Source organism: Eubalaena glacialis, chromosome 19 (genome assembly GCF_028564815.1).
Source record: "Eubalaena glacialis isolate mEubGla1 chromosome 19, mEubGla1.1.hap2.+ XY, whole genome shotgun sequence".
Lineage (NCBI taxonomy): Eukaryota > Metazoa > Chordata > Mammalia > Artiodactyla > Balaenidae > Eubalaena > Eubalaena glacialis.
The window spans coordinates 48,619,748-48,633,533 of NC_083734.1; the positions used below are offsets into that span (position 1 = coordinate 48,619,748).

The window sequence follows — 13,786 nt, forward strand, 5'->3', positions numbered from 1 at the left end:
TCATCTTTTCCTTGACACATATGGCTTGCTGTTTCTCCTCAGTGCCTGATCAACAATAACAAAAGCAAGCACTGTCCTCTATAGCTGGCTGAAATGCATACTAGAGAGATGGAAGCATCTTCCCAGGGTGTCCTAGTCATGGTAGTAAAGTAAATGCACTAGGGCAAGTCAGTTCTGTGTCTAACTGACAATTCTTATCCTTGTCAGACATGAGCTTTATCCTTATTCCTCACCGGCATGGATTCTCATTAATGGCCTGAAGCATAAGTGGTGGATCGTATTCAGGAGTTCTAGTCACTATGAACAGCCATGGATGAGACACTTAATGTAATAATTCTTACACCAGGGAGGCTACAATAATTTCATTGTTAATAACTGGTTGGGATTTTGAGAACTTGAGATAGGGAACTTTTATAAATGGTTCTCATTAACTTCTGTTAAAATAGCCTACCAACTACATTGGGCTTTCAAGGGATATATAAAAGTTCAGTAGCAATTTCTAGATTTAGTGAGTGTGAAACAACCCTGGGCTCATATCTTCAGATGACAGTGATGATTCCATACAAGATACAGTTGTCTGAGACATTCTCTCAATTAAATAACTTTCTTTCCTTTATGGTTAGTCTTACCTGATCAAGTAAGATGACCTGGTATCCACTAGAATTCAGAAATTCTATGAAGCCGAAGGTTAGAACATGGTAGAATTTCTTTTTAAAATTTTATAGGATGATTCCTACCTAAGATGGGAACTGTCCCATCCTCTGTTCTCCAAGTTCTTTACTGAAGCTTAAAAAAAAGGGAGGGAGGAAGGAAAGGAAGAAGGAAGGAAGGATATGTTTGTTTTTCAGACTTCAGTATTAGACATCTTCAAATGTTAAACCTGGCAGAGTAGCCAGTGTTAAATATGAGAGAAAATCGTCCAGTAGACATTTGGGCCTCCTCTCAGCAAAGTGTCACCAACAAAAATTCACTTGCTGTTTTTCCTTCTGTTTGATTAATTCATTAGGCTTGAAACTGAGATAACAGTTTGATTTCCCTCCTCCATGACACTCCAAGTGAAAGGAGTAAAAGAGTTGTGTTGTCAGTAGCATAGAGAACTCTGCTGACACTAACCTGGTTGGGGAGTAGAGAGACGGTTCTAAGTGTCACAGTTCCTACAGACTACAGCAAATGTGGTAAGAAGGCACAGCCCAAAGGTGACCCAGTATCCTTTCTTTAATGTCCGATCTTGCTTCCAAAAAAAAAATTTTTTTTAATAAATTTATTTATCTATTTATTTGTTTTATTTTTGGCTGTGTTGGGTCTTCGTTGCTGTGCGCGGGCTTTCTCTAGTTGCAGCGAGTGGGGGCTACTGTTCGTTGCGGTGCGCAGGCTTCTCACTGCAGTGGCTTCTCTTGTTGCGGAGCACAGGCTCTAGGCGTGCGGGCTTCAGTAGTTGTGGCATTTGAGCTCTAGAGCACAGGCTCACTATTTGTAGTACACTGGCTTAGTTACTCTGTGGCACGTGGGATCTTCCCGGACCAGGGCTTGAACCTGTGTCTCCTGCATTGGCAGGCGGATTCTTAACCACTGCGCCACCAGGGAAGCCCCCCAAAAAATTTTATTGAGAATTTTTATGTGCAATACACAATGTTTGGCACTGTGGAGAGTATAAACAACTCGGGATTTCTGTCATAAATGTAAATAAAAATACACATACACAATCCTGCATGTATACACATACCTTACATACATACACATATACATATATACATTCACATGTAAAGGCATATATCATTAGTATGCTTTGAGCTGGAAGAAATAGAAAACATCAACTCAAATGGATTAAACAATAAAGAAATTTATCACTTCATATAACAAGTAGTCCAAAATTAGGACCGCTTCTGATGCTGTACAGTCAGGACTCAGGCTCTATTTTTCAGCAGTTCTCTTAGCTTAGCTTTTTTGTTGGCTTTGTCTTCAGGCCAGCTGACCACGTGATTACAGGAGGGCTGTGGCAGTACTGAGCATCCTGGGCAGATGAGACAACATGCAGAGGCAGAGAAAAGGGTTTTCTCTTTCATGAACAGATTGGGGATCTGTTGACAAGGAGATGGGGGGTGAGAATGATGCCATCAGGAAACCTACAGTCTAGTAGAGGAGAGAGCATGTAATAGTGTGGTAGACACTGTACTAAAGGCATATACAACCGATGATGATTGCACCAAAGACAGAGTGCTGTGTTCTCAGCTGGGAGAAAATGTTAGAAAGAAAGGATAGAGGCTTGGTAGAGGCTGATCAGAGAAGACTTCACTTGGGGAAGAGGTTGTTAATCCAGTTTGGGGCATGTTGAGTTTAAGGTACTATAGGACCTCCTGGTAGAGAAATCCAGTAGACAGTTGATGTATATTGATCTAAAGCTGAAACATCTAGATAGAGAAAAGGATAATAGGGTTTAGGTGGTGGCGAAGGCTCTGAGGATGGATGAGCTAAATCCAGAGGACACACTAGGACCAAAAATGAGATCCTGAGGAAGCAACACTGACTTTTAAAGCATGGGTGAAATAAGAGGAGTTGACAGAGACAGAAAATAAAAATGGATCTTTTAATGCCATCTATGTGTGGGATGGGTGTAAGCCAACTAGAAATGACATTCTGTGATATTCACACATGTGATTTGGGTAAAGGACTGGTAAAAGCTAGGAACCTTTCACTACCCGTTATTTGCCCAATAGCAGGTGCCCTTCCCTAAGAAACTGGTTGAATGAGACAGAGTTTCATTGGAGGTATGGCTAGACCTGAACAGTCATCCACCCAAAGGAGAAGTGGAGCATTAAATTTTCTAAAATGGGTTTCTTTTTTTTTTTTGGCAGGAGTGGTCACACATTACTTGCCTTCTGGTTTTCCCGCCAAGAGGGAAAACTAAACCGACAGCAGACAATTGAACTGGGACATCACATCCTCAAAGCACACATTTTTAAGGTAATTAAAGAAGTTGGAGGTGTTTTTCTTTCCATTTCCATCAGGCTTTCCTTAACACTGTGTGTATGAAGCTACTGTTATGTCAGTGTGGCCCCTGCTTTCTGAAATCAGTTTGTTGCAAAATTGGTCCATCTCCTAAAATTTCTGACCTGTTCCTCCCTAGGACTTTGAAAGAAAGCCACATTTGTCATCTCCCAGTTTAGTGGATTGCTAGGCTTTCCAGGAAAGGTACATGTATAATCATTTAGGTAAGAAGCATATACACATACACATGTGTACTCCATATATGACCCACCATCTCCTGAGAAGAGTCACGTTGTAGCATTAGTTGCAGGTTTTCACAATGTCTAAAAAAAGTCGCTGAGAGCAGTTTACTCCCTCAGTGGTCTCATAATTGTTTTAGTAAAGATTTTAATATTCCTGGTGCTGTGATTTTCAAACTCTTTGTCTAGAACCAACTATAACCTTCCTTTAAGCTACTTCCCCCATTCTCTCTTCAAATTATAATCCCAGTTTTTCGCAGTAGTTTCAAAACTTTTAAGGACTCCAAGCATCAAGCCTCCCTCTCCCAACATCCACACGGCTAGAGTGGAGGACCCAGAGGAGGGCACGTAATTCATCTGTTTGTGCTTGTATGCATTCATTTGTTTATTCAGTGCTTACTGAGGCATTGTACTAGGTACTAGGGATACACAAACCAAAAATATACAGCCCCTAATCTCGAGGAATTTATAGTCTAGATAGCAGTTGTGGGGCAAAGGACAGAAGTCAAGGAAGAAATTTGTTTTCCTGATTTTCCTAGCCCACAGCTTGCTATTTCATCTGCCACCTACAATCCCTACAATCTCTTCAGACCACTTTTGCTGCTCCCAGATTGAGAAATACAGAGATCTTAAATAGTCCTCTGGCTTGGACTTCCCCCAAGAGATACTGTTAAAGATAAAACAGTTCTGTTCTCTTCAGAGAGAAAAATGGCATTAAGGGCAACTTCAAGAGCCTAGCAAATTCTTCCCAGTATATAAGTACACAGCTAGAGAAGCCTTTTCATCAGATGGACAGAAGTAAAACCCACAGTGACAAGTCCTTTATTTGAATCATAATTGTCTTATTAATAAATCACTCTACCAAAAATGACCTTACCTAGTGACCTTACTTAATGGGAGCAGAGTGAGAGTATTTTATTTTAACAGGCAAGGTGTCTCATTCCAATTTCAAGTGAGCCAAAAACTATCTGCTACTTCTACAAACTCTGAGATGAGTATCCTTCAATTAGACGGGAAAGTAACTTACGTATTAAGCATCACTGCTTTAAACGCTTGAACATTTGGCATCACCCTCTGCCTAGGATCAGATGCAATGAAGATGATGCCTGTCTTTATGCTCTGCACCATAAAATAAATACCACATGAAACAGATAAATGATATGAAGTTTCATTTGATCCCCTGTGACTTTATCCACTACAGGGAGACCTACATTTATTTATTTTTTTATATCCCCCTGGCTTATTTATTTTATAACCAGACGTTTGTACCTCTTGATCCCTTCACCTGCTTCATCCTCCCCACAACCCCCTCCTCTCTGGCAACCACCAGCCTGTCATGGAGACCTACACGTAAACCATACACTCCTGTCACTGACACAGTTTTATCTTATGTTGCTGTAGACAACATGGTTGCCTGAGATAAGACTGGCTCCGTGTGTGATTCAGGCCATAAATACTCGGGTGTATAGCATGTGGTGATGACATGACTGCAAGCTGAAGAATGTGGACTCGGACCATGGTTTTCCTGATGCTGCACTTTTCAGGGTCCTTTAAATGCAGCGTGCTCCCTGTTGATAGACTTAAGCTTCTCTCAGACTGCCAGAATTCTCACTTCCTATCAGCTGAGGGTCATGAAAAGGCAAAGACAGACTCAATGCTTAGACTCAGCGCCACTTAGAACTGCCAATCAGCAGTGACATATAGTCCAATTCATATTTCTTTCCAATTAGTTTTAAATTTCCCTTATTTTATCTTTGTTCATGAAAAATTACATATGATGTCATTAATCACCTTAAAAATATGAGGTTGAGTGTCTGTAATTCTGGATATTTGGTATATGTACAGAGTTGTGTAATTATTACCACTATTACTACATTTCCATCACCTTAAAAATAAACCTTGTGTCCATTTGAAGTCACTCACCATGAGCTTCCCCCAACCCCTGGCAACCACTAATCTACTGTCTATAAGTTTGACTTTTCTGGACATCTAGTATAAATGGAATCATACAATCCATGGTTGTCTATGTCTGGCTTCTTTCACTTAGCATGATGTTTTTAGGGTTCATCCATGTTGTAGCATGTATCAGTACTTGATTCCTTCTTATTGCCAAATAATACTCCTTTTTGTTTATCCATTCACTAGTTGCACATTTTGGTTGTTTCCACTTTTTGGCTGTTGTGAATAATGCTGCTATGAACATAGCATACAGGTTTTTTTTTCCTCTTTTTATTTTTTTAAAATAAAATTAGACATATTAAAGTGAATAACTCATTGGCATTTAGTACACTTACAATGTTAGTGTTCAGGTTTTTGTGTGAACATGTCTTCAGTTCTCCCAAAGGAGTGAGAGGTCTGAGTCCCTCATCAGGCTCCCCAGCCTGGGTGTCCTGCACCGGGAAGATGAGTCCCCAGAGCATTTGGCTTTGAAGGCCAGTGGAGATTACTTTTGGGAGTCCGAAAGAGCTGCAGGAATAGAGTGGCTAAATGGACTGAAAAAGAAAAAAAAAAAGACCTGTATATATGCTGCCTACAAGAGACTCACTTCAGATCAAAGATACACAGACTGAAAGTAAGGGGATAGAAAAAGGTATTCCATGCAAATGGAAACAAAAAGAAAGCTGGGCTGGCATTACTTTTACAAAATAGACTTTAAAAGAAGGACTAACAAAGAAGGGTAAAGGGATCAATGATAATGATAAAGGGATCAATGATACATAATGATAAAGGAGTAAAGGGATCAATCCGGCAAGAAGATGTAACAATTGTAAATATGGATGCATAGTAGCACGTAAATACATAAAGCAAATTTTAACAAATGTAAAGGGAGAAATTGACAGTAATATAATAATAGTAGGGGACTTAATACCCCACTCATATCAATGGACAGACCATCCAGACAGAAAATCAACACAGAAACACTGGGCTTAAATGACAATTATGGAATTAATATGTACAGAACGTTTCATCCAAAAACAGCAGAACACACACTTTCTTCAAGTGCACATGGAACATTCTCTAGAATAGATAGAGCACATGCTATTCCACAAACAATTCTCAATAAATTTAAGAAGATTGAATTATATCAAGCATCTTTTTTGACCACAGTGGTATGAGGCTACAAATCAACTATAAGGAAAAAAACTACAAAAAACACAAACACGTGAACTCCAAACAACACACTACTAAACAACCAGTGAGTCACTGAGGAAATCAAAGAGGAAATCAAAAAATATCTAGAGATAAATGAAAATGGAAACACAATGATCCAAAGTCTATGGGATGCAGCAAAAGCAAGTCTAAGAGAGAAGTTTATAGTGATAGAAGCCTACCTCAGGAAACAGGAAAAATCTCAAACAATCTAACCTTACACGTAAAGGAACTGGAAAAAAAAGAGCAAACAAAACCCAAAGTTAGTAGAAGAAAAGAAATCTTAAAGAGCAGAGCAGAAATAAATGAATAGAAAAAATAGAAAATAGAAAAGATCAATGAAACCAAGAGCTGCTTCTTTGAAAAGACAAACAAAATTGATAAATGTTTAGCCAGACTCATGAAGAAAAAGAGAGGGCCCAAATAAAATCAAAAATGAAAGAGGAGAAGTTACAACAAATACCACAGAAATACAAAGGAGCATAAGAGATAACTACAAACAATTGTACACCAATAAAACGGACAACCTGAAGAAACAGATAAGTTCCTAGGAACTTACAATCTCCCAAGACTAAATAAGGAAGAAATAGAAAATATGAACAAATTGATTACCAGTAATGAAATTGAAAATTGAATCAATCTCTTAAATTCAAGTTAGTAAACTATACACGGTAACAGAGAATTAAAAAAAAAACTCCCAACAAACAAAAGTCCAGGACCAGACAACTTCACAGGTGAATTCTACCAAACATTTAAAGAGTTAATGCCTATCCTTCTCAAACTGTTCCAAAAACTTGAAGAGGAAGGAGCACTTCCAAACTCATTCTGTGTGGCCAGCATCACCCTGTTACCAAAACCAGACAAAGACACCGCAAAGAAAGAAAATGACAGGCCCAGATCACTGATAAACATAGATACAAAAGTTCTCAGCAAAATATTAGTAACCTGAATTCAATAATACATAAAAAGGATCATACACCATGATCAAGTGGGATTTATCCTAGGGATGCAAGGATGGTTCAATATCTGCAAATCAATCAACATGTTACACCACATTAACAAAATGAAGGATAAAAATCATATGATTATCTCAGTAGATGCAGAAAAAGCTTTTGACAAAATTCAACATTGATTTATAATAAAAAGTCTCAATAGAGTATACAGAAGGAACATACTTCAACATAATAAAAGTTGTATATGACAAATCCATAGCCAACATCATCCTCAATGATGAAAAGCTGAAAGCATTTCCTCTAAGATCAGGAACAAGACAAGGATACCCACTCTCACCACTTTTATTCAACATAGATTGGAAGTCCTAGCCACAACAATCAGACAAGGAAAAGAAATAAAAGGCATCCAAATTGGAAAGGAAGACGTAAAATTGTCACTGTTTGCAGATGACATGATACTATATATAGAAAATCCCAAAGATGCTACCAAAAACCGTTGGGACTAATCAGTTAATTCAGTAAAGTTGCAGGACACAAAGTTAATAAACAGATACCTGTTGTGTTTCTATACACTAATAATAAACTATTGGAAAGAGAAATTAAGAAAACAATCCCATTTACAATTGCATCAAAAAAAATTAAATACCTAGGAATAAATCTAACTAAAGCAGTAAAACACTTGTACCCAGAAAACTATAAGACATTGATGAAAGAAATCGAAAACTACACAAACAAATGGAAAGATATACCATACTCATGGATTGGAAGAATTAATATTGTTAAAATGACCATACTACCCAAGGCAATCTACAGATTCAGTACAATCTCTGTCAAAACATGAAAGGCATTTTTCGCAGAACTAGAACAAATAATTCTAAAATTTGTGTGGAAATGCAAAAGACCCTGAATAGCAAAAGCAATCTTGAGAAAGAAGAACAAAGCTGGAGGTATCACGCTTCCTGGTTTCAAACTATACTACAAAGCTACAGTAATCAAAACAGTATGGTACTGGCACAAAACCAGACACATAGATCAATGGAACAGAACAGAGAACCCAAAAATGAACCCACACTTATATGGTCAATTAATCCATGACAAAAGAGGCAAGAATATACAATGGGGAAAAGACAGCCTCTTCAATAAATGGTATTGGGAAAACTGGACAGTTACACACAAAAGAATCAAACTGGACTACTTTCTCACAAAGCAAACAGAACAGATTAAGTTTTTAAAAAGAATACCTCCTCAGATCTACTTTGTGGTTCCCAAACTTCATTGTTAATATCTTGCGGCCCTCAGGATTTCCTGCTTTAACTCACTTGACCCAGATATTGGCAGAATAGTAAGAAGATTGCTGGTAATTCCCTGGCAGTCCAGTGGTTAGGACTCCGCACTTCCACTGCAGGGGGCCCAGGTTCAATCCCTGGTTGGGGAGCAAAGATCCTGCAAGCCACACTGAACGGCCTTAAGAAAGAAGAAGAAGAAGATTGCCAGAGAATCTTGCCATCACAGCAGGAGATTTTGAAAAAACAATTTATTCTAACTTCCTTTTGGAGAAGTCCAAGTAAAAGGGGCAAACATTAGTACATACAGTGGGACTTAGGCCAGTCATACTAGAGAAAATTTGTTGCTGATGGCAATCGAACCTATGTTGTTTCCCTGAGGATGAACAGATGTGATTATTTTAGGCTATGTTAGGGTGAGCAATGCTAGCTACTATAACAAACCTGCAAAATCTCAGTGACTTAACAAAGGCTTATTTTTCACTTTCGTTGCAGTCCAGTACAGATCATTGGGCAGGCTTTTTCCACATAGTAGTTCCAAAATCTCCTAGGGCCTCAGGATCCTCCACTGGATCATCTGACCTGCAATCAAGAGGAACAATAGAAAGTGTGGAGAAACACATGGGGAATTTGGGGCCAAGGCTGGACATGACATAATACTTCTGCCCACATTTTATTAGCCAGAAGTCAGTCCCATGGCCCACATAACTGTAAAGGAGGCTGGGAGATACAGTTTTCACAAATGCCCAGGAAATGAGATGGAGATCAGTGATCACACTGCATTATCTCTGTTACCGTGTATACTTTACTAACTTGAATTTAAGAGATTGATTCAAGAAGGCTAATAGAAAAGATCTGGGGGGAGGGGGGATTATATCCAGATATAGCAGAAAAGAGAGGTATTAAGTAGATTTGTTGCCGCAGACTGCCAAGGTAGAGACAGTTTAAGTTAGCCTGTTCCTACAGGACTAGTCTTCGTCTGCATCAATGGATTGGCTTTGTTATGCCTGGGTATTGTTTGAGCCAGACTCTATTCTCATTTGTTAGTACCACAAACCTAGAGGCTCCTAACTTACTACTGATGGTACCTTTTAGCTGGGCTAATGATTTAATTGTCTCTATATTTCTTTTTCAGGGTTTGAGTAAAAAAGTTGGAGTATCATCCTCCATCCTCCAAGGTCTCTGGATCTCCTATAGCACAGAGGGTCTTTCCATGGCATTGGCATCTTTACGAAATCTCTATACTCCAAATATAAAGGTAAGTGATAAATTACAGCCAGATTAAAGAATTAACTATGAAAACCTAAAACCTAAAACTAGGAGGACATTTAAGTAGCTATTTAATCGATCTTTGACTTGCCTTAGACTGTCTCCTATTAATTAACCTTTTACTGATAATTTGATATATTTTACATTTTGTTCTGTGAGTTGAAGACCAAACCTATTGACCTTGCACCTTGTATAAGATGACTCTGATTGTAGAATAAGTCCTGCTGCTTCTAGGGAGTAAGTCATTCTTGGACCACCTTTGTTTTGATAAAGGTTTTTCTGACTGACAGCTCACTTAGTGGAGACTCTGACAGCACTACAGTATGGGTGGTGTTGACTTTAGTTACTGAGCAGTTTATATAAAGGAGACATTTCACATCCCTTTCCAAAGGCAAGGTATTGAAAAAGGAACAAATGAAGATTTTAAAATAAAGCCGTTACTAACTGCTTCTGGGCACTTATTGTGGGGTCCCAGAGGACTTAATAAAAGATGACTAATAGGATATAACTGATATTTATGTGAGTATTATTTCTGTTTATTCACTTATTTCTAGGTCAGCCGACTGCTGATTTTGGGAGGTGCCAACATTAATTACCGGACAGAGGTTTTAAATAATGCTCCAATTCTATGCGTCCAGTGTCATCTTGGTTACACAGAAATGGTGGCCCTGCTGTTGGAGTTTGGGGCCAACGTGGATGCCTCCTCGGAAAGCGGCCTGACTCCTCTGGGTTATGCTGCAGCCGCAGGCTTCCTAAGCATTGTCGTGCTGCTGTGCAAGAAACGGGCCAAGGTAGTGGCTGTCCGGCTCTGCTGCCTTTTCTTCTTCCCTTTTCTTTCTTCCTGCTATAGACTCTTCCTTATCTCCTGTGTTACCTCCTGAGTGTAGGTAGAATATATCAGATCCTATTAGGGAGCAGATCAAAGGGAGAACTAGCTCTGATTACATCCTACTGGTGCCCACTTGCCATGGCCAGTTCCATGCTGCATCTGCACACAGTTCTAAAACTTTTGAGAGGCACTTAGGAAACTGCATTTATCAGCAGCCACAAAAAGTCCCTGCCTAACAACCAAGACATTCTCTCCTGAGCTCAGAGTGAGGAAAGAGAAGTGGGGGAGCAAGGAGATGGCACTGTGAAGTCTGAACTGAATGGTGCCTCTAGACTCTAAGCCTTTCATGTTAGAGTCTTGAAGACACCGCTGAAGAGGTATGGGGAGAAGATGATTCTCTCTGACCAGAGGAGCTCAGAAGTGTTTCTGTTAGTGTATTTTAATTCTCTCAAAACATTTCTCAAAAATATATTTGCTTTATAGTATCTCAAAGGCCACTGATATAACTCAGTTTCAAAATATTGGTGAAAAGGAAAATGCTGGTCTCAAAAATGTAGGCCTCTGGGGAACATTATAGCCCAATGGTATTTTGTTTCCATCCTGAAAACAAACTGAGGATTTTGGTGGTTTTGCAGTGAAATATAAGTAATATGTATGACCTCGTTCTGAGGTGTCCAGTGTCCTTACCAGGGAAGAACTGTGTCTCCTGAGACTCCTTTGGGAGCTGGGACCTGGGAACCTCAGTGAAATCTCAGAGCTGTAGATGTTAACTGTGACACAGGAATGGTCCACCTGTAATGTCCTAGTCATTTGAATGAACACCTCTAGAAACAGAGTGATAACTGGGCCTTATTATTACTGCTGTGAATTCATATTCTAATCTCAGCTGGGTCTTTCCTGTTGCTCAGATATCATTTTATTCACCTCTTATTTTCCCCAGAGCAGATAAATAAATCATTTGTGATCTTTTCAAGACCCTATCAAACCTCCTTTGCCCTCCTACAACTACCAAGATTGAGTTTACCTCACTGTGCCTCTATCTCAAAACTCTATTAATCCTTACCTACACTCACCTTTACTTCTGCCTCAGAGAAGGAAGTGTTTACCTTCCTTTCCACTCACCTTTACTTCTGCCTCAGAGAAGGAAGTGTTTACCTTCCTTTCCACTCACCTTTACTTCTGCCTCAGAGAAGGAAGTGTTTACCTTCCTTTCCAGAATGCTTGCCTCCACTATATATATTTTGTTTTTCTTTTTTTTTTTTTCGGCAATGCCACACGGCTTGCAGGATCTCAGTTCCTGACCAAGGATGGAACCCATGCCCCCTGCAGTGGAAGTGCGGAGTCCTAACCACTGGACTGCCAGGGAATTCCTCACCTATATTTTTTAATCTCAGTATGTTGCTCTTTCTCTCACATCATTTCATTCTTTTTCTAAATTCACACTACCTTTCTTCTCAGTTTCTACAACCTATGAATGTCTTATCTAACCCAAAAGAGAAACTCCCCTCTCTCTCCTAACCAGAAGCCACCATCCCATCTCTTCCCACCCATGTCCACCAAGCCTGTCCTAAGAGTCATCTCTACTTGCTACCACTGCTTCCTTACTACTCCTTAACCACTTGTGGTCTGGCTTCCGTGAGAGAAAGAGGAGGCAAGTCATTAAAATCATAAACTTTGGCTTCAAGCACGACCTGGTCAAAGCCTGCATTCACACTCGCTTTCTCTGAGGGCTTGGATGAGTCATTTGACCTCTCTCAGTCTCACTTGTTTAACCTAGAAACAGGATTAAGGGGGGCATTGTGACAATTAAAAGTGATCGAACCTTTTTAAAAAGAGATGAAGTCTCTTAGTCTCATGCAGTGCCTAATAAATAATATCCTTAAAAAAAAAAAAAAAACCCCAACCTCTTGGCATTCAACTGAAGCTGCTCTCAAAAGTCACTAACAACTGCCAATCGCCAAATAAAGTAACTATTTCTCATTTCTCACCCCTCTAAACCACTTAAGTATTTAGTCAGTTATTTTGTTGCATAACTGAATTGAATGTTCTTCAATTATAGTTGGTCTGATATTTTCTCTTCATTAGATTGAGTTTGCATGTTTTTGGCAAGCACACCACAGACATGATGCTCTGCCCTTATTCATGCAGCACTGCAGGAGGTGCGTGATGTTGAGATCTCATTACAGGGGATGTTAACCTCTATCACTTGGATAAGGTGGTATCTTCCAGGTTTCTCAACCTGAAGTTACTGTTTCTCCCATTTGGAATTAAGAAATATCTTTTAGGGAGGAGATGCTTTCAGACTAGGCAGATACCTTGTATCTTTTTTTTGTCCACTAATTTTTTTGTCCACTAATTTAGGATCCATCCACTGATGGGTCCATTCTTGCTGCAGTAATTATTGCTATGATATTTGCATAATAGTGATTTTCTATTTCCCTCTTCCTTCTACATTTATTAATTGGAATTCTACTGTAAGGAAGAGCTGTCCCTTCTCAATGTATTCATTTATTCATTTACTTATAGCACTATGGGTTCCTGGATATTTATTTTATTCTATGATCTATAACTCATTGCTGGTATTTCCTTTTTTTGCTCAAATTGCCCCAGATTTGGCCATTGGGAGCTTCTTCATGTTGGTTCCTGTGTCCTTTCAAGGCCCCACCCCCATTATTTCATGAGTGCTTCTGTACTTTCTGGCACCACAAGATGTTCCAAACTCATCTTTTGCTATTACTGTCCCAGCCCTGGAATCAACCATTTCCCCAAGAAGCCAAGGGTTCTTTTAATTCATTCCTTTAGTTTTTAAAAAATACAGTTCTGAGCATGAAAATTCTCAGTGACTCTCCATTACTTATTAAAATTCAGACCACTAGCCTGGCATTCAAAATATCCATGCTCTTGTCCCAAAAGACCCTTTCAACTTTGCAGTTTGAACTCCCTCTTAATGTATTTTACCCTTCAAAAACTAGAATTAATCATTTCCTATCCCAGCCAGTTGAGATAGCCCTTTTCTTAGTCCATTTGGGCTGCTGTAATAAAATACCATAGACTGAGTATCTTATAAACATTTCCTTC

General features: G+C 39.2%; 1 protein-coding gene across 8 annotated transcripts in view; it reads left to right on the forward strand.

Moving 5' to 3' along the window:
• TANC2 (tetratricopeptide repeat, ankyrin repeat and coiled-coil containing 2) overlaps window positions 1–13,786 on the forward strand; it is a 351,153-nt gene that overhangs the window by 309,197 nt on the left and 28,170 nt on the right. For all 8 annotated transcript variants that reach the window (XM_061174771.1, XM_061174772.1, XM_061174774.1 and 5 more), the window contains 3 exons: window positions 2,853–2,961; window positions 9,746–9,868; window positions 10,434–10,670. In XM_061174771.1, coding sequence (XP_061030754.1) covers window positions 2,853–2,961; window positions 9,746–9,868; window positions 10,434–10,670 — 469 coding nt within the window. The remainder of the gene's footprint in view (window positions 1–2,852; window positions 2,962–9,745; window positions 9,869–10,433; window positions 10,671–13,786) is intronic.